Genomic DNA, 27,015 nt, shown 5'->3' on the forward strand with positions numbered 1-27,015 from the left:
GCCCTCAGGTCCCAAGTTTGGCTGTGCCCAACAGAGTCCATCTGGGGGAGGTCCCTAACTAAGTTTAAGGGGGATCCCTCAGGAGTTTCTAACTTTTTTACCTTGCTAGGGCTATTAGCTTTGGTGTCCCTAATCTGCTGATGGGGTTGGTTTATTGGACAGGGGGCCCTTTGGGGCTCACTGGCCTCCTTGACCTCTGTAGCCCTGGGCTGACTGAGGGAGGGTAGAGAGGGGCAGGTTACCTGCTCCAGACTGGGTCCCACCTTGGAAGGGTCCACTGACATCAGGGGATCTGCCAGGCTAGGCCTGACTACCTCTTGGGCAGTTTCTTCACAAGGGGTGAGATCAGTTCCCTGAGGAGGCTGATCCTTTCCTAATGTCTGGTGGGAGGGAGATTTCTCTTCCTCCTCAATGCTCTCTGTTTGTGTGGAGTGATCCATAGTTTCAGGCTTCACAACACAGGAATCAGTTTGAGTTTGGGCTGTGGCCATCACAGCCCCACCAACCTTTTCAGGAAGGGACTCAGTTTGAGTATGGGCTGTTACCATCACAGCCCTGCTAACCTTTTCAGGGAAGGAATCTGTCTGCGATTGGGCTGAGACTGGCACAGCCCTCCTAACCTGTTCAGGAAGATTTACCATTTTAGAATGGGTTTCTTGTTCCACCTCAGCCCAGGCTGAGATTTCCAAATCATTCCCCAGTACACAATCTACAGGCAAGTTTGCTGACACTGCCACTCTCTTCTTGCCAGTGACACCTCCCCAACTGAGATTTACCACTGCCATGGGATGATTGTTCTGCACTCCATCAATGTTTGTCACCTGGTATGTGGCACCAGGTATAAGTTGCCTTGAGGGGACTAGATTCTCAGTCACCATGGTGATGCTAGCCCCTGTGTCTCTATAGGCCTCAACTTTCAGACCATTGATGAGGGGCTCCTGTCTGTACTTGTCCAAAGTGTTGGGACAAGCAGTGAAGTTGGCATACCCCATGCCATTCTCACAGACAAGAGTATCTAAGTTAGGGGACCCACCCAAATTCTAGGGGGCACTCCCACCACCTGGGGGATTACTACTAGTAGTAACAGGAGGCTTGGGAGTATTACTTGGGGGTATGTTGTCCTTATTGTTGGTCTTTGGGCAACTGCTCTCAGTTTTCCAATGGCCTACCTGTTTGCAGGCATGGCAATAAGGTTTCTTCTGGGTAGAGGAAGTGTCTTGGGACCCACCCCCATTCTTGGAGTTTTGGGGCCCTGGGGAAGTCTTCTCTGTGGATTTATCCCCACCTTTCTCTTGAGGCTTGGTAGTCTCTTTCAGTTGGTCACCACCCTGATTCTTAGGCCTAATCCTGGTTATGACCCATTTGTCTGCCCTCTTACCCAGTTCTTGTGGAGAGGTCAGATCAGAGTCTACCAGGTGCTGGTGCAAAAGCTGGTTTTAACAGTTATTTAAGATTTGCTCTCTCATTATCAAATTATACAATCCTGTATAGTCTGTAACATTACTACCCAATAACCAGCCCTCCAGAGCCTTAGTAGCACAATCTACAAAATCAGTCCAATCCTGAGCCTGAGTTTTCTGGGTGTCCCTGAACATCAACCTGTACTGTTCAGTTATTAAGCCAAACCCATCAATCAGTGCATTTTTCAGGACTTGGTAGTTATTTGCATCCTCATCTCTAACAGTGAGGAGCTTATCTCTGCCTTTACCTTCCAAGGAGAGCCACAGTATACCTGCCCACTGACTCTGGGGTACCTGCTGTACTTTGCAGGCCCTCTCCAGAGCAGTTATCCACTTGTGGATATCATCTCCTGTCTTATAGGAGGGCACTATTTTACTCAGGTTTCTAGTATCAAAACCCCTGTCTTTATCCCTAGGGATATTGCTGCCACCAGTGGGTACTACCCCACTCAACTGTTGCTCTCTGGCAAAGGCAAGCTTCTCTTTGGCAAGGGCAAGTTCTTCCCTTTGAATCCTCAGATTAGCTTCTTTCGTCTTTGCCTCATGCTCTCTCCTCTGAGGGGAAGTCATCCTCCTCTGAGCAGATGCATGAGGAATGAGAGTGAACAGATCTGTTGGAGTCCCTAGAATGAGATCTCGCTCTTCTGACCCCAAAGTTAGGCCTGCTTATGGATAGCACTGGGGGTCCTCTAGTACTATCCCTATGTAGGTCTAAGTTGGCCCTTGTAAGTCTGCTGACTAAAGGTTGCCCATTGTCTGCCTCATCCTCAGATAAGTTTCCCTCTTCCCTATCATCTACATTCTCTGTTTCAGGGAGGTTAGAGTCTGGATCAGCAGGTTCACCTTCTAAGGGGGGCATGCTCCCATCTGGATTAGAGGGGCCTGTGTTAGAAGCCCTTCTAGCATCATATGTCTCTAAGAGACCTAACAGAAAGGAGGCGGTAGGGTTAGAACCCTGTTTCAGTCCCCTGGAGGTACACAATTGTCTCTTCTCCTGGAAACTGAGGGCTGCATATCTGGAAAGGACCTGTGGAGGGTCACTAACCACTAGGGAAGTCACTGAAGTCTCTTCATGGGTAGACATGCTTTCTAGTGAGGTGCAAGTGATGCACTTACCTACACTATCGGTTTTCCTACTGATCCCTTGCTAAGAGTTGTAGTCAGGGTGTGCTAGGCCCTTTCTACTACAACAGCTGGTTCAGTAGAACTCAGAGTATTTCTAAGCTTGTTATATGTACCTATGGTACCTTATGTGATCTTTCAAATGATATTTCAAGATTATATTTGGTAAAAACAACAGCAAGTTCAAATCCCAACCGCTGCACACCAATGTGAGAAGTTGGCCTGATATATGATGCTCAGTAGTTCTAGTGATCACCTTGTATCAGTCCAAACAACCCTTATGGTGATTGGTTGTAAGTCAACCTTATAGACCAGCTATCCTAATGGTAGCATGGACAAAGCAGTCTTAGGCTAAACTCTTTTGGCATGTGAAGCCAGCTGTTTTACCACAATATAACCCCTTGAATACCAGATGAAAGGACACCACACAGGTTGTTATGAAAATAAACAATATATTTATTAATAACAAACACCTCTGAACTCTTTATGAGGTCAGAGGGCTAAGCACATGACAATCTCTTAGGAAAAATATAAGTTGCACAAAATTACAATGGTGCCCTAGGGGCACGCCAAACCATATACTAAGTAAATGGTATAAGCCAAGCAATAGAAGGAATGGAGCTGTCCAGAGGCTGGTGGTTCGCTGGGACTACCCTATCCTAACCTCAGGTAAGTATTAGGAGGCCCACGGGACGCGTGTGCATAGTGTGAACTCACACGCGGGATGCGTAACAACGTCTATGGACAGTACAGTTCAAGAAAAAGGTGAGTACGGACAATCCTGACTAGTTAGTGTGAGAAGTTGCCCTGATATATGATGCTCACTAGTTCTAGTGATCACCTTGTATCAGTCCAAACAACCCTTATGGTGATTGGTTGTAAGTCAACCTTATAGACCAGCTATCCTAATGGTAGCATGGACAAAGCAGTCTTAGGCTAAACTCTTTTGGCATGTGAAGCCAGCTGTTTTACCACAATATAACCCCTTGAATACCAGATGAAAGGACACCACACAGGTTGTTATGAAACTAAACAGTATATTTATTAATAACAACACCTCTGAACTCTTTATGAGGTCAGAGGGCTAAGCACATGACAATCTCTTCTGAAAAATACGTTAAGTTGCACGAAATTACAATGGTGCCCTAGGGGCACGACAAACCATATACTAAGTAAGTGGAATGTGAAAGTCAATAGAAGGAATGGAGCTGTCCAGAGGCTGTAGGATCGTTGGGACCACGCTACACTAACACTAGGTAAGTAATAGGAGGCCCACGGAACGCGTGTGCAGAGTGTGAACTCACACGCGAGATGCGTAACAACGTCTATGGACATTACAGTTCAAGTTAAAGGTGAGTACGGACAATCCTGACTAGATAGGACTAAAACGACTGTGGAACTGGACACTAGGACAGTTAAACTACCCTTGAGCACCGAAATGCTCTTGTTAACTCACCCACGGGCCGCGGGTGCATAGGGTTCAAAGTGCGTCGGGTTCTCCGTTGAAGTCAATGGAGCCTGAAAGAAAAGATGCTGCAGGCGACCAGGAGGAAGATGTCCGGTGCAATCCAAGGGTGGATTGTTGAAGAAGGAGACCTGAAAGCAGAGGGAACAATGTTCAGTCACTAGCCAGTGACTGGAGTGGAACCAGGAAGGAACCAGATGTCGTTGTCGCGATTAGGTGAAGAGTGGACGCTTGACTCTGCAGCCACGTGGACCAGGAGGTGTCTTCGACGACCAGGATGGAGGCACGAGCTGTCCCACGCAGGCTCTCGCTGTCGGCGGTGTTGGATCCGGAATCGGCGTCAACAGGCCTTGGCAAAGGCAACCCACGCGGTGAGTGGAAACGGCGTCTGGTGCAGACCAGGAGGGTCCGGGGTGCTCCTCTTTTGGAAGGGAGCAAGGGCCAGTCTGGAGCAACCAGACCAGCAGTGTAGATTTTTAGGATCGTCGTCTAGGAGGCCACTAGCCAGCCGGCAAGTGACCAGACAACGCGTCGAGCAGCAATCAAGCAAAAGGGCCCCACGCAGATCTCGTGGATGCTGGGGGGCTGGTGTCCGGTGCAGAAGCTGCTCGGAGCTGGAGCTTCTCAATCCCCAAAGCACTTACTTGAGGATGCCTCAGAAGTCGTGCTGGAATCGAAGTGCAGTTTCTTCAAGATGGCCGGTCCCACGTGTCTCGTCGCACCCACGGATCTCAGCTGTGCTGCAGATGTAGGTTGAGGTCAGAGAGGTCTGGAAGTCCGGATCTCGTCGGGCTCTGAAGTCTGGTTCCGGCAGGAAGGACGGCAAAGTGAACCGTTAGGACGCTTGATGGTGCCTGCAGTTGCAGGGTGGACATTCCTTGCTCCTTGCCCACAAGGGAGATTCTTCAGTCTTCTGTGGAGCAGAACGTCAAAGTCCAGAGTTTCTTCTTGTAAAGTTGTTCAGGATAATCTAATTTGGAATGGGATCAGCTCCTACCTGTATCCTGCTAAAGGGGGCTGTACTGATGACTAGGTCCCTCCCATGGGTGGGACCAGGAAGGGGGGTGGTTACACCCCCTATCCTTTTTCCGGTTTCGCACCAGAAGTGGGGCTGGAGTGCCCCAGCAACTGGTTTGAACCGGTGTATGCACAGTGCACCTCGTGTGCCCCAGGCATGTCTCATTCCTTTCAGCCCTCCCTACCTCAATACACAAAATCCTGTCTGGGGTGGTGCTAACTGCTCCCAGGGCAGGAAACCCTTTGTCCAGGCCTCTCTCGCTGGAAGGACTCTCTGCAGCAGGAGGTCAGACTTGTGTCTGTGGTGGCAGCATCCATTTTGTGGTGCTAAGGCTCGAGTTAACTTTGGCGAGGGGGTAGTATTCCAATTCGTATGACACCTTACTCGACATGTTTTGATAATGCTATACCAAAGTTAGCATTTAACCGTGAGGATTATAATGCACTTAAGAGTATATGGTATAGCGTTATCATCGAACAGCTATTAGGACTTGGTACCGCAAGCTGCAGACGGGCTCAGCTCATGCCAGAGTACCATCTCACATAATTCCAAGCACTCTGCCTTCAGGATTGATAAGGCCTGCCATAGGAGTGACTGATAGGAATATATGTATCCATTTTAGGGTTAGATATAGGTATACTATATCTATAGCAAAGGGTGATTACACCACCTTGCCCCAGCTGTCTTAGCAGCCAGTTGTGTCAGTTTTGGATGGCCAGCCAGGGGTGGCATAATACATGCTCCAGCCCCTGGTAGGCCCTGGGTCCACCTATGCCCTGGGTACCTAAGGTACACTGTACAGGGGCTGATAAGGTGACCCAGCATCTAATTAGGTATGTACCTAAGGTACATGGAGTCCATTTTACAGAGAGAGCAATTAGGCTGGGCTCCTGAATAGCAGGGCCCCATGCCACCTAGGTCGAAAACCAGCTAAACACTAGGCAAAATGTTGGGGGTAACCATAGTCAGATATCCACCCGTCCTATGGACGGAGCATCTGAATCAATCAAACACTCACACCCAGTCAAAAGATCTGGGTTTAATCCATCACCATTCTTTAGCCCACTCTGCCACCCCAGTTCAGACATGGCTATATGCAAATCAGTCTGACCCTGTGCCTCATGGGAACAGTCCAGCCCGAACTGCCAAGCCATGTCTTCCCTGGACCGGAAACAAGCTTCCGAGGACCAGTTTCTGGCATTCCAGCCATCTTCAGCCCGGCTTGCTTAATCCAGTGGCAAAGTGAGCAAGGGACTCACGTCTGAGCATACCCTGCCACACTTATGGCGGCCAAAAGCGGTACAAAAGGGGGTGGTAATGGACGGAGCATCTGAACCAATCAAACACTCACACCCAGTCAAAAGGTCTGGGTTTAATCCATCACCGTTCTTTAGCCCACTCTGCCACCCCAGTTCAGACATGGCTATATGCAAATCAGTCTGACCCTGTGCCTCATGGGAACAGTCCAGCCCGAACTGCCAACCGTGCCTTCCCTGGACCGGAAACAAGCTTCCGAGGACCGGTTTCTGGAATTACAGCCGTCTTCAGCCCGGCTTGCTTGAATCCAGTGGCAAAGTGAGCAAGGGACTCACGTCTGAGCATACCCTGCCACACTTATGGCGGCCAAAAGCGGTACAAAAGGGGGTGGTAATGGACGGAGCATCTGAACCAATCAAATACTCACACCCAGTCAAAAGATCTGGCTTTAATCCATCACCGTTCTTTAGCCCACTCTGCCACCCCAGTTCAGACATGGCTAAATGCAAAGCAGTCTGACCCTGTGCCTCAAGGGAACAGTCCAGCCCGAACTGCCAAGCCATGCCTTCCCTGGACCGGAAACAAGCTTCCGAGGACCGGTTTCTGGCATTACAGCCGTCTTCAGCCCGGCTTGCTTGAATCCAGTGGCAAAGTGAGCAAGGGACTCACGTCTGAGCATACCCTGCCACACTTATGGCGGCCAAAAGCGTTACGAAAGGGGGTGGTAATGGACGGAGCATCTGAACCAATCAAACACTCACACCCAGTCAAAAGATCTGGGTTTAATCCATCACCGTTCTTTAGCCCACTCTGCCACCCCAGATCAGACATGGCTATATGCAAGTCAGTCTGACCCTGTGCCTCATGGGAACAGTCCAGCCCGAACTGCCAAGCCATGCCTTCCCTGGACCGGAAACAAGCTTCCGAGGACCGGTTTCTGGCATTACAGCCATCTTCAGCCCGGCTTGCTTGAATCCAGTGGCAAAGTGAGCAAGGAACTCACGTCTGAGCATACCCTGCCACACTTATGGCGGCCAAAAGCGGTACGAAAGGGGGTGGTAATGGACGGAGCATCTGAACCAATCCAACACTCACACCCAGTCAAAAGGTCTGGGTTTAATCCATCACCATTCTTTAGCCCACTCTGCCGGTGGTGTATGGGGGCGTATTCGCACAGTTTCATCGGTCCATTTAAACACCTCTTCCAGGGAATCGAAGAATAACGTGCAGGACCGATAAATGACTCTCAGCCTGGCGGGGTACAGCAGCACGTACTGAAGCTTAAGGTCTCGAAGGCGCGCTTTGGCTGCCAAGGACTGTCGCTGCTGCTGCACCATGGGAGTGTAGTCCGGAAAAATAAGTATTGAGCCATTGTCGTGGGTGAGGGAGGGCGGAGTCCTGGCCTGTCGCAGGACGGTGTCTCGATCCATATAGTTAAGAAACTTAGCTATGATTGGTCTTGGGCGAGCACCGACAGGGGCTTCTGCATGAGGGCGCCGTGGGCCCGCTCAATGACAAAGCAACGGGAGAGTACATCGGGTGGGAGCCATCCCTCCAGCCACGGGGTCAGGAAGCACTCCATGTGGTCCCCCTCACATCCCTCTGGAAATCCCACAAAGCGTAGATTTTTCCGCCTGGTGCGCCCCTCTGAATCCTCGACGCGCAGGGCCAGACCCTTTTGTATCTTTTCCATGGCCGCCACTTTCTTCTTCAGAACCTTGATATCGTCTTCCACGTCTGACAGACGATTCTCCGCTTCAGTAATGCGCTCTACGGCATTCCGTAGGTCTTGCCGCAGCAGGGTAACGTCGGACCCGACCGCCCCAATCTTGGCGTCCAGCATGTTCCGGGACTGAGTGATGGCCGACATGAGCGCCGCATTATCAGGCAGTTGGCTCTGCGAGCCCGCGGACCCGGCAGCAGCCCCCGCACCGGTAAATTTGTCCAGGGTCCCCTGCTTGGCATTGCCACTTCCACCCCTGTCGTGGGTCATCGTAATGAATCTTGTCCTGGCTGAGAGAGGGAGTATCGACCCCAGGGGCAAGTGCACACCACAGCACCCGAGACAGACCGGACGCCTCCAGGTACAGCAGAGGCTCTCTCGTGGGCCACCGGCCGGCCTCAATCTCCCGGTATTCAGGCCACGTGGGGGGCAGCTCTATCTCGCCACCAGGAGGTACTGCCCCGACCACCCGCTCTGCGGCCCGCACTGACCGCCGATCTGCACCTGCGGCTCTTCTGGACGGAGCTGCGGTGCCACCACCATCCAAGGGACACCACTAGGGCAAGGTCGCAAACACCGCCACTCCACAGTGCCACAGCCGCCACGTCCACACCACCGCGGACAGACAGGGCCGCCGAGCACGCCAGATCCGGGCCACCGCACCCCACAGATGTCTGTCCAGAGAGTGGGGGGGGTGCACTCTCACCACCGAGGCTCCCCCGGCCCACAGTCCCACACCAGGATAAATCAGACTCACCCCTGCGGGCCCGGGACGAGTAAGATGGCTGCCACAACGTCCAGGGCACCCAAATCAGGCAATAGGGCTCTACCAACAGTTCCGGTCACCCAACTCCTCTGGGGACCCCAGGTGGCGTCACTGCAGGTCCCTCCACACCACTGTGAGAGGACCGTCCCCCCCCATTCAGATGAAGGGACCCACCGAGGTCCGATGCAGGGCATGTGCGGTCGCCGTTGCGCCTCTCCCGAACGCCGGGACCCTGTACAGCGACCCGGCCGGCCGGCAGCCACACCAAGTGTCTATTTGTGGCGCTGCTCAACTCCCCCGCAATGCTCACAGTGCGAGGGAGGAGGCCCCTTGCAGGATATAGGTGTCGTATCTCACCGCCGGCCCGGGCAGGGAAAATGGCCGCCGCCACTCTCCAGGCCGCTCCTCCACCGCAAGCCATGCCGCCACACTCCGCGTTCTCCAGCGGTATCGGAGGATCACCGGACCACACTGCAGCACCTCCAGTAGTTTGCTGGGAATTACAGGTGCTCGGGACAGGATATGCAGGTAGGATATATTCAGGCTGGCCGGAGCAAGCCTAAGGTACGACCGCCATTGTTGCCGGCCAAGCCACGCCCCCCCCAACTACTGTTTCTTACAGATATATCGTTACCGAAGGCAAGTAACTTGGGCGCTAGGTCGACTCAGGGTTACCCTCCTTTTCCGGGACCCGGTGCGACCCTTGCCCAGCTTTGTAGTTTCTACTAAGCGATGCATATCATTTTTGGGCAGTCCGACTTTGCCGGTAAGCCTTCGTGCCCCGCAGACTCGTCGGGGGTCATGGGCCTTTGACGCCGGCGGCTTCAGCCCCGGCCCCGCAGGGCTCCCTTGGATCCAGGCCTTGATCTGGACCAGTCGACCTGACTACGTCTCGCCCGGCACCGACTCCACCTGCACCACGACTGCCACAGACGCTGGTTGTGTCCCCAGCCGGCGTCGACCCAGGCCTCCACCTCAATGTGTACACCGAGTAGGACCGACATTGACCGACGCCAGACCCAACGCCAATGGGTACTTTTGTGCCCCCGTTCTCCCCGGTCCTTACAGGCCGGATTGGCAACCAGAGGAGGGTGAGGAGGACTGGAGGGGTCTGGAGAAACTTTTGACTGACCAGTTGGGTTACGAACTGGACTGGAGAGAGGAACTGGGGGAAGCCAGTGGTCTGGACACCCCGCCTGACCTTTGCATGTTGCCTCCCCCTACCGTGGCTACGGAGGATGGAGCGTCTTATGCAGTGGTGTTGCGTAGGGCGGCTGAGGTTGTCAACTTCGAGCTTCCTAGTCAGGACTAAACTCCTGACACAGGTGCTTCAACTGACAGCGATGTCTTCGGACCCCCGCTGCCGTTTAACGAAGCCCTAACCAACATCCTTTGGGCACCAGGTCCAGGCCCAACACAGGGGCTCCTGTTGAAAGGATGTTTGACCGACGCCACCGCCCAGCCCCAGGCGACCCCACTTTCCTCTCCCAACACCCCAACCTCTGAGAGCTTGGTGGTCCAAGCCTCAACGTCAAAAGGTGCATTCCCTAACGCTCCACCTGATAGGGAATCCAAAAATCTGGACCACCTTGGGAAGAAGATGTTTTCTTCCTCCAGCTTGGGACTGCGGTCGGTAAACACTGAATGTCTGTCGGGCCGTTACACACACTCCGTGCTGGTTACGGGGGCGCAACTGCTGCCCCAGTCCCTGTAGGAGGCCCGGGCCGTACTCTCCAGTGCAGTTGCCGAAGGGAGATACGCAGCAAAGTTTACCATTCGCTGTGGACTGGATACATCCGACTCGCTAGGCAGAATGATTTCCAGGTTGGTAGCTCTTTGACGCTTCGCCTGGCTGAAGTCGACTGTTTTTTCAGGGGATGTCCAATCCAATCTTATGGACATGCCCTTTGATGGCCTGCGCCTCGCCTCCACCCGCCCTTCGCAGTCTGCTTTTTGACCCCTTTCGTGGCTACAGAAGGGGTGCCCCGCCACGTCCCACCCAGAACCACAGGCCATCGCAAGCTGTTCAGCCCCTGCACGGCCAGAGACGCGGGTACCACCGCGAGCGAGCCAATCTACCACAGCCCCCTCTGCAGCAGCCTCCAAACACTCCTAGTCCGACCTTTCAGAGTCACCAATTGCCAGTGGGCGGCAGGATTCGCCATCACCTCCTCCACTGAAGCACCATCACATCGGACAGGTGGGTTTTGCAGGTAATCCGAAAGGGCTACACCCTCCCCTTCGAGACTACCCCTCCATCCATGCCACCTCAAAGCCATCGCATGTCTGAGGATCATCTGGCCCTTCTCCAATAGGAAGTTTTGGCACTCTTGGCCGAGAGAGTCATCGAGCGAGTTCCTGCCCCAGAAGTAGGTCGTAGTTGCTGTTCCCACTACTTTCTTGTGCCCAAGAAGGACAAAGGCCTGCATCCTATCTTGGATCTTAGAAACATCAACCGCTTCCCCCGGAAGGCGAAGTTCAAGATGTTGAAGATCACTCTGGTCTTGTCTGCCCGCGACCCTAGAGACTGGATGGTTGGACTTGCAGGATGCTTATTTTCACATCACCGTCCTGCAGTCCACCAACGTTACCTGCGGTTCACGGTAGTCCACAAGCACTTTCAGTTTACCCTGCTCCCCTTTGGCCTTACCAGCGCCCCACAGGGGTTTCAGTATTCTCCTATCTCGACAACTGGCTGTTGAAGGCGGGCTCGCCCCAGGCTGTTGTCTCCTACCTCCAGACTACAGCCGACCTCCTGCATTCGCTGGGGTTCTTCATCAATGTGCCTTAGTCACACCTGATTCGCTCTCAGAAGCTCCTCTTTATCGGAGCGGTTCTGGACACGACACAGTTTTGGGTTTATCCTCCCAAACAGCGAGTCCAGGATATTCGACCTATGATTCCGATCTTTCAGCCTCTATCCTGGGTTTTGATCAGGATGACCCTGAGGCTGCTGGGCCTCATGGACTTCTGCATCCTGCAGGTCAATCATGCCAGGTGGCATATGCGGGCTCTGCAGTGGGACCTGAAGTTCCAGTGGGCGCAGCATCAGGGGAATCTGTCTGATTGTGTCCAGATCTCAGAGGACACTGCACCAGGAACCAGGATTGGGTCAACGGCAGATCCCTCACACAGTGGTGACAGACGCAACCCTTCTGGGATGGTGCGACCACATGGGAGAGGCGGAGATCAGAGGCCTCTTATCTCCGGTGGAGTCCAAGCTCCACATCAACCTTCTGGAGCTTCGGGCGATCCGTCTTGCACTGAAGGCATTCCTTCCCTCTGTCCGAGGAAGAGTAGTGCAGGTGTTCACGGACAACACCACCGCCATGTGGTACTGCAACAAACAAGGCGGGTGGGGTCGTGGACCCTATGTCAGGAGGCCCTCACCTCTGAACATGGCTAGAACATCAGGGCATATCCCTGGTGGTTCAACACCTGGCGGGTTCACTGAAAGCCAGGGCAGATGAACTCAGCCGCAGGTGCATGATGGATCACGAAAGGCTTCTTCACTCGGAAGTGGTGCACGGTCTCTTTTGACAGTGGGCAGAGCCTTGTTTAGATCTATTTGCCACTGAAGAGAACGCGCAATATCAGTTATTCTGTGCGTTGGAATTTCCAAGGTAGCACTCGCTAGGCAACGCTTTTCGTCGCGAGTGGAGTTGCAGTCTGTTGTACGCCTTAACTCCTATGCCATTTCTGCCCAGAGTGCTGAAGAAGATCAGGCGTGACCGGGCCCAAGTCATCCTTGTGGCTCTGGATTGGACACGAGAGTCTGGTATCCCGATGCTGCTCAACATGGCCATCGATTCTCCAACTCGTGTGCTTCTTCGGCAGGATCTTCTGTCGCAGCAGCAGGGGACGGTCCTCCACCCAAACCTGTCCAGCCTCCACCTCCTTGCATGGAGATTGAGCAGCGGCAGTTAACGTCTTTTGACAGGCCTCCTGAAGTATGTGATGTAATTTTGCAGCCTGGCGTCCTTCCACTAAGACGGTATACGGATGCCGGTGGAACAAATTTGTGGAATGGTGCACAGCAAAGGCTGTGGATCTCCTTTATGCCCATTTATCTATGGTACTCTTGTTTCTCCTTTCTTTGGCCCAGCAGGGCTCTGCTCTGTGCACTATCAAGGGTTATCTCTCGGCCATCTCTTCCTTCCTTCAGCTTTCAGATCAGCCTTCTCTTTTCAAGTCCCCGTTTGCTAATCGTTTATTGAAAGGCATAACTCCTTTCTTTCCTCCTATTCCCTTTGTTATGCCTCAGTGGCACTTGAACCTAGTCTTAACCTATTTAATGTGCGCTCCCTTTGAGCCGCTTCACAACTGTCCTCTGAGGCTTCTGACGCTTAAAACTGCATTCCTGGTAGCCATCACATCTGCCAGAAGAATGAGTGAACTCCAGGCTCTTTCATCCAAGCCTTGTTTCCTGTCTGTCTGTCCGGACAAGGTAGTTTTCAGGACTCGTCCATCCTTCCTTCCCAAGGTTGTCACTGCCTTTCACATCAGGCAGACCATCACTTTGCCCACATCCTTTCCGCCTCCGCATCCTTCGAAAGAGGAAGAGAGGCTCCACCGACTGGACCCAAAAGGTGCGCTTTCCTTTTATCTGGATCGCACCAAACAGTTTCGGTTGGATGACCAGCCATTTGTTGGCTACGTGGGCGCCAAGAAAGGTCGGGCCGTACACAAGCAGACTATCTCCTGATGGGTCGTTTTGTGTATCAGAGCCTGCTATTCTCTGGCTAATACGAGGCCTCCAGTGGGGCTGCGTGCCCATTCCACCAGGGCGACGGCAGCAACTACTGCTTTGGGACAAGGAGTTCCTCTAAATGACATCTGTCAGGCAGCTACATGGGCTTTGTTGCACCCATTCACGAAACTCTACTGCCTTGACAGTCAAGTCCGGCGAGGCAGCTTCTTTGGCCGTTCTGTTCTCCAGGAGTTTCTGGTGTGATCTTGGTTCGCAGACCGACCTCCGGGGTTGGTATTGCTGGGGTATTTATTCTAAGGTAAGGAATCTATAACTAATATGTTTCTTTTAGATGAACAAGTTACTTACCTTTGGTAATGATATAGCTGTAAGTAACATAGGTTAGTTATAGATTCCATACCGCCCCTCCCATCCTCCCTGGTCTGCAAACTAATTTCTAGGCTTGAGGACATCGTTTCAGAGCCCTAGTTTTGTGTACCAGTGGTCAGTGTCTTGCATGGCTCTGTGTTTCTGGCGCGGAAAGTCGTGTACAGAACTGACGTCAGTGCGTGAGGGTGGCGTCTATGTAGCTACCGCAATTTCATCACGACACCAACGACGGACGCTGAGCCGACCAATGCCACCATTCGACGCACAGAGGTACTGCTGACGAATAAACTTTTCGGATCCAGTCTGACGCCTGGGGTAATTCTAAGGTAAGGAATCTATTACTAACCTATGTTTCTCACAGATATATCATTACCGAAGGTAAGTAACTTGTTCTTCACTCCTGAAAAGCCTACCTCTTCCATAGGGCAACATTGGGTTATCCCAGTACATTTAACAAGTGATAACTTTCAATTTGGAGCAGGTAGAAATGTTGATTAAGAGCTCTCTTTAATGAGAAAGTTGGATTTTGTGTTACAACTTGGAAAATGCTACTTTTAGAAAGTTAGTATTTTCCTTCCATAACTTTTTGTGACCTATACCTGCGTTACATGACTGGGTGTAGTTGGCAGTTAGACTGTGTTTATTCCTCCCAGACAACTACACAATAAAGGGATTAGGTGTGCCTGGCTGGACCATCAACTGGCAGGATAAGGCTGTGGAGGGCGGAACTGGGCACAGCCCCACTTCCAACGTAATAGTCACCACTGTATTGTTCATGAAGTCAGGGCAAGGGAGGCAGGATATTTTAAGGGCTTCAAAGGGAATTCTGTAAAACCATCTCCTAATTCAAAGGAGGCACCAGGTATAAATAGTGGAGTGACAGACTCAACTCTTCAGTGCTCCTCTGGACGTGTGGAAGACTTAGGACTGCTGTGCTACTCTACAAGAAGGGGATCGACTCTGATGCCTGAGTGAAAGGACTGGACCTGCACCTTGATCCCAGTATCACTAGAGTGACTACAAGGGCTCGTTAGCTTGGCCAGCAGATCAAGCCTCAGGGAGAGAAAAGGCTCCAGCCATCTTGAATCCAGTACCTAGAATCAGTCTGCTGTGAGTCTTGCCATCTCACTTTAGTCTCCCCAACTGGTGCAGCCCTAGTTATGGTCCATTGGAAGCGGGCCTGAGGGTACTCTGCCAGCCCTGCTGTGGTCTGAACTGACACACCATGACACATCGCCTCACAGCTCTGCTTTGGAACTGCTGCAGCATGAAGAATCCCTGATGCAGGCCTTTGCCTTACATGCCCCTTGTTGACTACATCCTCAGTGACAACGCTAGACCTCACATCAAAGCCTCGCAGTTCCTCAAAACCATTGCTGTACAATGCATCCTCGATGCCAGAATATCGCAACACTCCGCAACTAGGATTTAAGTTACTTTGTTCACCTAACCTAACCTAACCTGGTCCCTGTATCCAGTCCATGCTCCATCTCGGTTGTCCTGAACCTGTGACTTTGGCCCAGTCTGGTGCGACCCAATAACCACAGTTGACGTTTTGTGCTTCTAGGCACTATTTTTACTTAGAACTTGGGAATTGCATATTTCTGATTCAACTGATTGGCTATTTTGTTGGTGCTGTCCAATAATTTATTAGATTTTACTCTTTTAAAAAAAAATTTGTGTTGTATTTTCTTATGTTGTGTTTTCACTTTACTGCTGTTTGAAGTGCTGCATAAATAGTTTACAAATTGCCTCTTAATTAAGCCTCAGTACTTTTGTGCCAAGCTACCAAAGGATTAAGCGCTGGTTAATTTGGGGTTTTCTTCTGTTTCACCCTGACTGAGATGTGGTTGCTGCTTGAGTAGGGTTTCTCCACCCTCAGTCAGTAACCCAATTTCCTACGCCACCTCAGTACCTTGTCAATTTTAGTTGGGGCCAGACTCTCTGATGTTACCATCCACACTGTGTCTGGTGAGGTGCAGAATTTAATTGATAGATTATTGGGGGGTGGGCGGCCAACCCATTTCTAATCTGCTCACTGCAGGAGTGATATGTAGGCAGACCTAATTAAAGGTTTTTCACTCCACTTTGCAGATAATCATCTGAGTACAAAATGCATTAACCACTTAATACAATTAAGTTAGAAAAAAACAGCACTCAAGTTTGCGCTGAGCAGAGAAAAAAGAGGAGCAGGTGTATGGAAGTGAGTTTATAATGGAGGAAGCCTGATGATTGATGCTGAACGGTGTTTTGTAACTTTTCACCCTCTGTGCAGGGGAAATGTAGTTTATTGGTGTTTAGAAAAGTTAACTTGAGGGTTGCTGCTAAGTACCTAATGTAGGTAAAGAGATTACTGTTAAAACTGTATATTATATAATGTTGCACATGTAGTTGTAGGTCCTAAGGTTATCAGTAGAATTCACAATTATTGACATGGTTGTGCTCTGTAGCACCGAATTAACTTTTTTTGCGTGTAGTCATAACATTAACATAGTTTTTTTGTTTCTTTTTCAGTGTGGTGTTGCTGATGGAGAAGGATTTTTAAGTATTTGGCAAGTAAACCAAACCGTATCTAATCCGAAACCTTACTTGGTAGGTAAATAAGTATTAATCCGAATCTGTGAATTACTGCACTATTAGGGCTATGCAGTTTTAATCTTCTAGACCTAATCTGACCCTGTTCATGGGTGTATGTAGTTAATTGTTGAATGTATGGCAGGGAGTTCTTTAAAAAATATGTAACATATGTTCACTTACACAAAAAGAATATGTGCATGTATTGTTTGTACCTTAGTACCTTCTACGTACCTTGAATGGCTAGATTAGTTACATTGAATGAAATGGGCTATGATACCTGTATTGTTAAAACTGACAAACATTCAAAATAGTCCCCAAATATACCTTTTGAACCTACAATATGTAATGGCCAAGATGAAAACAAGTATGTTAACCGTGCAGGGCTGAGTGCCCCGGATTGCCTAGCAGGGGGTGGGTACCAATAGGTAAGCCTGGATAAGGTCCACTTAATTCTCCAGTGACGGTCAGGCGACCCTAATGGTGAGCTATGCTTTGGAATTCCTTAAAGACAGCAGAGATACAGTGCAGTTCTGTAGGCTGTTAACCCCATCAATTCCGGATGTTTAGAGGTTTTTCCAGAGTGCCAGCATATAGACCAAGACAGCCTTCTCAGCCAGTTTTGAGGTTGTGGAGACTGGTCTAGCAGGCATCATGGTCAGCAGGGGCATCAGCCTTCCAATCTCTCCTCCCCTGGTACAATGGCCTTTAAACCTTTTCACTAAGGGTGACGCATGCCCAATCAGTAGGGGACAGAATTCAAGATTTCCTCCTGATTGGCGATCCGACAGATGGGTTTTACAGATTTTTAAAAACTACTATGTCTTCCTCACCACTATCCCGTCCCCACAAGAATATTTTTAAGGAACATCTGTCCATCCTACTACAGGAGATCTGCCTGTTGCTGTTCCATGGGTGCCATCAAGCGTGTATCGGAATCCGAAGCAGTGAGGGTTGTTCTCTTGCTTTTTCCTTGTCTCAAAAAAGGATGAAGCCTCAGACCTTTACTATACCTTTGACTCTTAAATGTCTTCTAGCGGAAGAACAAATTAAAAATGCTCATGTTGGCTCAGGTTTTGCATTTGTAATTGCATGGTATTGTTGGACTCGCAGGGCATACATTTTCATATAGCTGTCCTGCAGTCCTCCAGGTGTTATCAGCTGTACAATGAGGTTCAGATGCATTTTCAGTTTGACTTGCTTCCCTGTGGTCTCACCAGCACGCCTCTATGATTCACAAAAGTGATGGCAGTGGTCGCTGCCCAACTGTGGAGTTTTAAAGTCCCTGTATTTTGATGCCTGGCTGCTGAATACAGGCTTGGCATAGTCAGTCGTGGAACACCTCCGGAATATGGCTGCTCTCATGACATTGTTGAGGGTCACTATAATGTGTTGAAGTCCTACCAGATTCTTTCATTTAAACTTCTATTTATGGTGCAGTTTTGGGCACAGTGGAGTGATGGATGAAATGGCATATAATCCCCACCCAAGCTTGCCAATATCAGTCCCTTTCTTTCTATCATTCAGAAGCAGATCCAGAGATACATCTTGGTCTTTTCAGCTAAGTTTTACCATTGTACAAGGGACAATATCACCCTAAGACGACAGGGTTCAAACTGTTGCAGGGACTGTTGCAAATAGATATCTGTCACAGACCCTCAAGAAGTATACCTTTCCTGCCTAGAGAGAGAGCACGATTCCAAGTCCTGTGATGACTGTACCCAGATGAATTTGAAGGCTGTCTGAGTCCGTAAGGCAAAACGGTATGTCACCAAACATCAGAAGACTCCATCAAAGTCGAAAGAAAGATCCCGTTCCTGAAGTTGTTCCTCCATGAAATCTTTTTTGCGATCAGAGTCTTTGGGTAAGTGTAAAAAGAAGCATAAAAACCATGCAGGAATCGGCCCCTTCTTGAAACTCTTGAACTCCATACAGGGTGTTAGATCGTCAACGTGCCATCTGATCTCACTCCCGATCTCTTTTGTGGCAGATTCTGAGTCTAGTCTCAGTGCACCCTCAGTTACTAGTCAGTGTCCGACATCTCATCAAGTGTCGGCCTTTAATCTGGTGTGCCTTTTGGCCTCAAGGATCAGCACAGACCTCCAGTCAGACTTTCACTTGTAGTTCCCTCCTCTGCACTATCTGTGCTCCTTGAACCCACCTCTGGTTCACCACCGACTCTAGCGCAGATTTCGGCTCCAATCTCTGCACCAGTTCCCTTTGAATCATCATCATTGCTGACATCATCAAAACCAGAGGAGGATTTGCAATCTATTGTGCTCTCAGACTCCGAGCATAATCCATCACGTCATCAATCGGGTGTGAGCTCTGAGTCCACCACCAGAGGGCATGTTATTCTGATAATTTGCCTTTACCACACATTAGGTCTCGGACTATTTACAATATTTTTGACATTGACTCAGATAACACTTTTGATGAGGGGGGTCATTTTATTCCAGTGTATGGTCAGGAATTTTTTTATGATTTCCTACAAGACACCAGTGGCTTGGATACTTCTGCATACACTGGACTTGTTTCTCCTCTCAGCCGAACCATGGAAGAAAGTGTTTCCTTCACTGTATTTATGTGGAGGGCAGCAGAAGTACTAGATGTACAACTCCCCACTATGGAGGTGAAGATAAATGTTCTGACAGAAGTACTCCAGCCTAGGCACGCACCTACAGAACCAATATTTTCATTCAACAAATCCGTCACAGATACCCTTTTATGGCACCTGGGCGAAACCATTTTCGGGGCTGCCAGTCAATTGGCAGGTTGTTCTGCGCCATTGACTGGCACTAGGTGACCCTGACTTTCTTGCTCAACATCCCACATCAGATAGTTTGGTGATGCAGGCACCCACCAGTAAGATTAATCCCAATTCTTTCCCACCTCCACACCTGATTTTTTTTTTGGAAAACATATTTTATTGATTTTAATCATAATACAAACCAATACAACTTCCACCACAGTTACAGTCGCCAAATATGTCTTCAGGGTTACTCCCAACTAAACCCCCGGATCCCTCCCCCCTTTTGGCATTTGGTGTGGGCACATTTCAGGAACATTGTTCAGATCATCGTACCAGCTGTATGGACATTGCTCCAGACTTAATGCGCATTCGTAAGTATCACATGTACAGTACGGACAATTCAAGTATCCCCCTCCTGCTGGAGCGTCTGCACCAATGTGTCCCAAGCCTTGGCCACATCTAGAGCCTTTTCATTGGCCGTGCGCTTAGCCTGTCGAAACCTAATGGAACGTTCGCTACTCGCCCATTTGTATAACTCCGTCCTCCACCTCTTGCTCGACGGCCCTTCCCGTGATTTCCAATGCCAGGTGATTTCCCGCTTTGCTAAGAATAAGCCCAAGTCAATGAATTTATTGGTTACCTTAGTCTTGGGCGTGTGTGGAAACCAATGCAGCAAACACAGTGCCATGTCGAAATCTAATTGTCTATCGGTAATTTCCATTAGGAGCTCCCCTACCTCCACCCAATATCGTCTTAGAGCTGGACAGTTCCAAAGCATATGTTCTAATTCCACCCTCTGCTCAGAACACCTGGGACACGCTGCGTCACGCACCCGGAAATACCTCCGAATCCTCCCAGGGGTCAAATAAGCCCGGTGTAAGATGAAAAATTGCACTTGCTGGAAGCACGCGTTCCTACTCCCCTTCCACGTTCTCCTCAGGATGTGACCCCATACCGTGTCTGGTATCGGTTTGCCTATGCTCTCCTCCCATTTGAGTTTGAGGCCGTCTAGTGGGTGGAGTCCCTCTCGCAACATTCTGGACTGAAGGCAAGTAACCGCCTTGACAGTTCCTGCGGCCATCACAACGTACTGACAGGCCATAGTAGTCGCTGGTTCCACCTGCCCCTTCTGCCAATGCTTTCGAATAGCCACTGTTACCGCCGCATGAATCAGAAAGCCTCCTTCAGGGAGATCATATCTCTCCTGTAGGGCACGGAAGGGCAACAGCCCTCCATCCTCATATAGATCCCCCACCATGTGAAGTCCTCGTTGTTCCCATTCCATAAGGGGGACCAGTCCCCACCGTGCGGTAGTGCAGTCAGCATCCCCAATGGGATTTCCGGTGCATACGGTTGCTCCGCCCCAGCTCTGCGTCAACTCCTATTCCAGCTGAGCCGCAGGGTGTTCTCCTCCATCGTCAAGTCTTGTAAATTAAGTTTTTGCTGTAGGACTATGTACGAAAGGATATGCCGCTGTATGCCTGCCCCTCGCAATTGGTCAGGACCTCGAAATTCCGCTGCTATGCTTTGCGTAAGTACCTGCAGTTGGGCAGCCAAATAATAAAGCTCGAAGTCTGGCACTGCCATCCCGCCGTCAGCCTTAGGCCACCTCCACACCTGATGTGAGTATAAAAGGATATAGACCTTTGGCAAATGTAATTTTTTATCCACAAGCTTTACACTGCAATCTATAAACTCCAGCGTCTTCTAGGCAGCTACTCTCATGCCCTATGGGACACTGTGGCCCATGTTTTACCAGCAGTACCAAAATATCTTGGGACATTCCTGACCCAAGCTGTTCGAGATGGCCGTGATGCAGCTTCTTCGGAGATATCCAGGCATCGGTAAAGGACATGCCATTTGCAGGAAAATGTGTAAGTTACTCTGGCTTGGACATGACGGACCGCTAGGTAAGGTGATGTTTATGAGTGTGATGATTCAGTGCCACATCTGAATGAGGACTATGGGCTTCTCTGGAGATGTCTGGGCACCCTTAAAGGACATGCTGTTTGATAGCTCTCACCTTTTTGGTGAGAACGTGGATTCATCTCTGGAACGATTTTAGGAGATAGGGCCACAGCACGTTCCTTTGGTCTATCTGGCAGCCCAGCAGGCCTTCCAGACTTTTCGTAGCCAAGGTGACCCAGTTCCCTGCCCTCCCAGCAACCGCAGCAGCAAAACTACTTTAGTGTGTTCTTTCCAGCACATAACAACCCTGTCAGAGACCAGATCCCATATTTCCTCCTGGAGTGACAAGTCATCACCTCAGACAAGTGAGTCATGCAAATTGTTCATTGGGCTGCATCCTCTCATTTCTTTTCAACCCACCATACCTTCTATCACCATAATGGTGGCTGGCAAAGAACTACCTCTACAACTTGCGACAGGAAGTGCAGGCCCTTGTGGACAAATATAGGGCTTCTGGCATCGAAAATAGGAGGTTGGTGTTACTTCTGCTACTTCCTGGTGCTGAAGAAGGACAGAGTCCTTTATCCTATTTCAGATCTCCATCCTCTCAACACCTTCCTACAGAAGGAAAAAATCAAGACTCTCACACTAGCCCACGTCCTGTCTGTCCTAGATCCCACAGCCAGGATGGTGGCATCGGAGATTCCAGATGCTTGTTTCCATAACCCTATCCTGCAGGCCCACAAGCTTTACCTGTGGTTGACTGTGCACCAGGATCATTTTCAGTTTGCAGTGCTTACTTTTGGCTTTACAAGTCTCCCACAGGTGTTAACTAAAATGACGGCAGTGGTCGCAGTACCGCACCTTTGGAGATCGGGGAGTTACCAGTCTTTACCACAATGACTGCCTCGCCACAAGGAGTTGTCAACCACCTCCAGACCATGGCAAACCAGCATTGGGGTTTACTAGCAATGCGCCAAAGTTGCACCTGCTTCCTTTGCAGTTGCTCCCTTTAAGCTAAACCATTCTGGATGTGGTACGGTTTTGTGCCTTTGTCCCAGAGCAGTTTTAGCCCCTGTCCTGGAATTCAATAAGTATTACTCTGGGGCTACAGGGATAGTTGAGTTCCTGCATCCTTCTTGTGAAACATGCCAGATGGCATATGTAGGCTCTGCAGTGGGACCCAAAGTTGAACTGAATCCAGATTTCAAAGAAGACTGCAAACAACCTGCAGAGTTAGCTGTTGGACCACAGTTAGGTCAGTGGCAGGCCCCTCTCTTTCCCCCACCCAGATTTGACTGTGGTGACAGATATATGGCTTCTGGGTTGGGGACGCCATCTGGGAAAGTGGGGGGGAGGGGGGAGGGGTCAGAGGCCTCTAGTTTCCAGGAGCTCAATTCCACATCAGTTTGTTGGAGTTGAGGGTGATTCACTTGGTGTTGAAGGCCTCAATGCCTGTCATCAGAGTAAGGGTAGTCCAGGGGCACCACCGTGATGAGGTGCTGCAACAAAAATGGTAGGCTACTCTCTTGGGTAGCCCAAGAGTTTCTATGTCTCTGGGAGTAGCTGGACTGCTAGGGCATTTCTCTGGCGATGAACTAAATGGCGAGATCATTAGTGGTGAATCATCTGACAGGATCTCTAAATGCCAGGGGGGATAAACCTGGCTACCAACACTTAGCAGACCTTGGATGACTTTTGCATCCGGAGGTGGCTCATCTGGAGGTGGCTCAGGGCATCTTCTATCAGTGGGGTGAACGCTGGCTTGATTTTTTTTGCCACAGCTGAGAACGCACAATGTCAGCATTGTTCCGTGTTGGAGTTCCCAAGGAGGTTCTCTCGAAGACTCATTCCACCTTGAGGGGAGCTCAGGGCTCCTTTATGCCTTACCGCCACTGCCTGTCCTGTCCAGAGTTCTAAAGAAGATTAAGAACAACCAGGCCGAAATCATCCTAGTAGCTCCTTGTCCTCGTGCAACATATTAATTCCACTAGCCATATAATGTGTCATGGTCCTCAAGTGGTGGCTGTGACAACAGTGGAACCAGCTGTGAGAAGTTGGCCTGATATGCAGTGCTCACTATTCTAGTGATCACTATGTATCAGTCCAAACAACCCTTATTGATGATTGGTTGTAAGTCAACCTGATAGACCAGCTATCCTAGTAGCATGGACATGTGCAGTCTTTAGGCTAAACTCTAGAGGGCGTGTTAAGCCAGCTGTTTTACCATCACATTTACCCCTTGAACACCAAGTGAAAGGACACCACACAAGTTGTTATCAAAAATAAATTATATTTATTTATAACAAGACTACCCTGGCTCTTTATGAGACAGGGAGCTAAGCACACAACAAAACTCTTAAGAAAATACTTTAAGTCGCACAATTTACACAAATGCCCGAGGGGCACGAAAAACCATATACTACAAAAGTGGAATGCGAAATACTAGCAGGTAAGTAACTATTCTCAGAGGCTTTGGGATCGCTAGGACTGTACTACTGAACCTTTAGATTACAAGCAGGAGGCCTAGGGTCGTCGTGTGCAGAGTGTGCACTCTCGCGCGTAATGCGGGACAAAGTCTATGGAGGCTAGTAAAAGCAAAAGTTAGTGTTCTCGGGCGAACCCGACTAGGTAGGTCAAAAACGAAAGTGGATCTAGACACTTAGAGAGTTGTTCTACGCTGGAGCACCGTGGTACTCGGTTTACCTAGCCCAGGGGCTGCGGCTGCATAGGGTTCAAGTGTCGTCGGAAACCCTTGTTGACGAATCAGGAGCCTGAAGGAAAAGTTGCTGGCAGGCGACCAGTGAAGATGTTCCGGGCTGATCCAAGGACTGGATCAGTTGAAGAAGAGTACCTGTAAGCAGAGGGGACCAAGTTCTGAATCACTAGCCAGTGATTAGGTAGGCACCAGGATGGCACCGGACGAGGTCACTCAGCCAGGTGAAGAGGTGACACTGGATTCTGCTGCTGCATGGACCAGGGCGCTGATGTCGACCAGGCTGGAGGTCTGTGAGCTGTCCCACGTCGGATGTCTGCTGCTGGCGATGCTGGATCCGTTGGAGGAGGCAACAAGCCTTGGCTAAGGCAAGCCCATGTGGAGACACAAAATGGCGTCTGGAGTGGACCAGGAGGGTCCGAGGAAGTTCCCCTTCAAGAGGACACAAGGGCCAGTCTAGAGGAGCTAGACCAGCGGTGAAACAAACGTAGGACGTCGTCTGGAGGGTCACTAGCCGACGGGCAAGTGACCGGACAACGTGGCAAGCAGCGCAGGAGCAAAAGGGCCCCACGCAGATCTGGAGGATGCTGGGGGGCTGGACTTCGGTGCTCGTGCTGCTTGGGGTTGGGGCTTCTCTTACCCCAGTGCACCCACTCGAGGGTCCCTCGGTGGTCGTGTTAGGTCAGTGTCGTGCTGGTTCTGATGGTCGCCGGGTCCTCTGGTCTCGTCGCACCCACGCTTCTCAGCTGTGCTGTAGAGGTAGGTTGAGGTCAGAGAGGGCAGGGAGTCCGGGTCTCGTCGAGCTGGGCAGTCTTGATCCGTAGGAGAGGCTGGCAGCAAACCGCAAGATACTTAGTTGGTGCCTGCTGCTGCAGGGTGACTACTCCTTAGTCACAAGGGAGAAATCTTGAGAAGAGTCTTGAGTTCCTTTCGGGGAAAGTAGTTTCAGGATTCAAAGATGATCTAATTTGGAAGGGGGCCTGCTCTTACCTTTATCCTGCAAAAGGGGGCTGGCACGCGACTAAGTCCTGCCCTATGGGTGGGACTAGGAGGGGGGTGGTTACACCCCTCTCCTTTGTCCGGTCTCTCCCCAGCTCAGGGGCTGGTGTGCCCTCAGAACTGGTTTGAGCCGGCCTATGCACAGTGAGCACCGGGGTGCCACTTGCAGTCACCTTCCTCTAAAGCCCTGCCTACCTGGGATACACAAAATCCTGTCTGGGATGGTGCTGGCACCGCCCCTGACAGGAAACCCTTTGTCCTGGCCTCCGTTGCTGGAAGGACTCCCAGCAGCAGGAGGGCAGACTTGTGTCTCGGTGGCAGCATCCATTTTGTGGAAGCTGAGGCTATGTCTGACTTTAACCGGGGTTACAGGTTACCTACATGTCTTGTCCCTCTAGAAGGGTGGAATGCTAACCCCGTCGCCAGAATTGGCGAGGGGTTAGTATTCCAATTCGTATGACACCTTACTCGACATGTTTTGATAATGCTATACCAAAGTTAGCATATGACCGCGAGGTACATAATGCACTTAAGAGTATATGGTATAGCGTTATCATGGAACAGCTATTAGGACTTGGTTCCGCAAGCTGCAAACGGGCTCAGCTCATGCCAGAGCACCATTTCACATTATTCCAAGCACTCTGCCTTCAGGATTGTTAAAAACAAGGAGGGAGTTGAGCCCATGGGACAGAAGGGTTAGCTGGGCCAATTGAAATTGAAACAAAAAAGATTTGCCTACCCTTCATGTACTATCAAAGTTTTGCAGTTACTGAAGCAACAATGGTAAACACGTTTCTTCTGTTTATCATAGACATTTATTTGTCATTCCATTCATGCTTTTCATTTTTTTAAAACAAATATGCAAGATGATGATTCCAATCGTGCATATAGCGCTTTTATAACATTAATACATTGTGAACAATAAAGTTTTTTTAAACAAAATGAAAAGACCAGTTTGTCTATTTGAAACAAGCATAAATCTGTGCGCCTTGTTTTACTACTAGGCTTGTGCCGACGCGTTTCGAGTCCGGACAATGAATCGCCAAACTCTCATCAGGGCTTTATTGTTCTGATGTGAATGAGTGGTTTCGTCTTTCAATGTATCTCATAGATTTTTAGGAGCGTTGTGGCCATCCAACAAGAACCTACAGAGTGTGGGAGTCAGTTAATGCTCCTGAACCTTCGTGAAATCACGATGTAGGTCAAAAAATTGGGGACTTTGTTGAGTGTTTCTGAATGAGTCTTTAGTGCCTCATAATATCGCTGGGGGTCGCATAAATACACCCTGCTGTGCAGATAGATTGTGCTTCAATTGCTGTCGCAATTATGCGCTCGTTTTCCTGATAATCAGTCTCTCCTACCAAACGCCATTTCTCCTTCACCAGGACTCGAAACGCGTCGGCACAAGCCTAGTAGTAAAACAAGGCGCACAGATTTATGCTTGTTTCAAATAGACAAACTGGTCTTTTCATTTTGTTTAAAAAAACTTTATTGTTCACAATGTATTAATGTTATAAAAGCGCTATATGCATATTTGTTTTGACAAGTATCAACACTTTTTTTGTCACTGTATATAAGTCACATATTGTTTAACAAAAATATTTTCACTGTATAAAATCACCTGTTTTTTATGGACACAATTTATTATTTGTGGTATGTGAGTGGAAGGTGAAAAGGCAACTCTCTTTCCACATGCATATATGTTTTAAAAAAATGAAAAGCATGAATGGAATGACAAATAAATGTCTATGATAAACAGAAGAAACGTGTTTACCATTGTTGCTTCAGTAACTGCAAAACTTTGATAGTACATGAAGGGTAGGCAAATCTTTTTTGTTTTAATTTCAGGATTGTTAAGGCCTGCCATAGGAGTGACTGATAGGAATATATGTGTCCATTTTAGGGTTAGATATAGGAATACTATATCTAAAGCAAAGGGTGTGTTTAGTTAGTCAACCCAGGGGTGGCATAATACATGCTGCAGCCCCTGGGAGACTTCTGGGTACACCTCTGCCCTGGTTACAGGGACACAAAGAGAGGGCCCAGTGCCAATTCAGTACCTGGGTACAATTTGGAGTAGAGAGAACAGCTAGGCTGTGGGTCTGATTAGCAGGCCCACAGCCAGGGAAAGTCGTAAACCAGTGAAGCAAAAAGCAAAAATCTGGGGTGATCATA

The 27,015-nt window shown here is 49.7% G+C and overlaps 1 protein-coding gene across 2 annotated transcripts in view; it reads left to right on the forward strand.

Moving 5' to 3' along the window:
* Nucleotides 1–27,015, forward strand: part of DMXL2 (Dmx like 2) — a 1,907,871-nt gene that overhangs the window by 1,710,801 nt on the left and 170,055 nt on the right. For both annotated transcript variants that reach the window (XM_078684818.1, XM_078684819.1), the window contains one exon: nt 16,406–16,483. In XM_078684818.1, coding sequence (XP_078540944.1) covers nt 16,406–16,483 — 78 coding nt within the window. The remainder of the gene's footprint in view (nt 1–16,405; nt 16,484–27,015) is intronic.

This window comes from Lissotriton helveticus, chromosome 3_2, assembly GCF_964261635.1.
Source record: "Lissotriton helveticus chromosome 3_2, aLisHel1.1, whole genome shotgun sequence".
NCBI classification, from domain to species: Eukaryota; Metazoa; Chordata; class Amphibia; order Caudata; family Salamandridae; genus Lissotriton; species Lissotriton helveticus.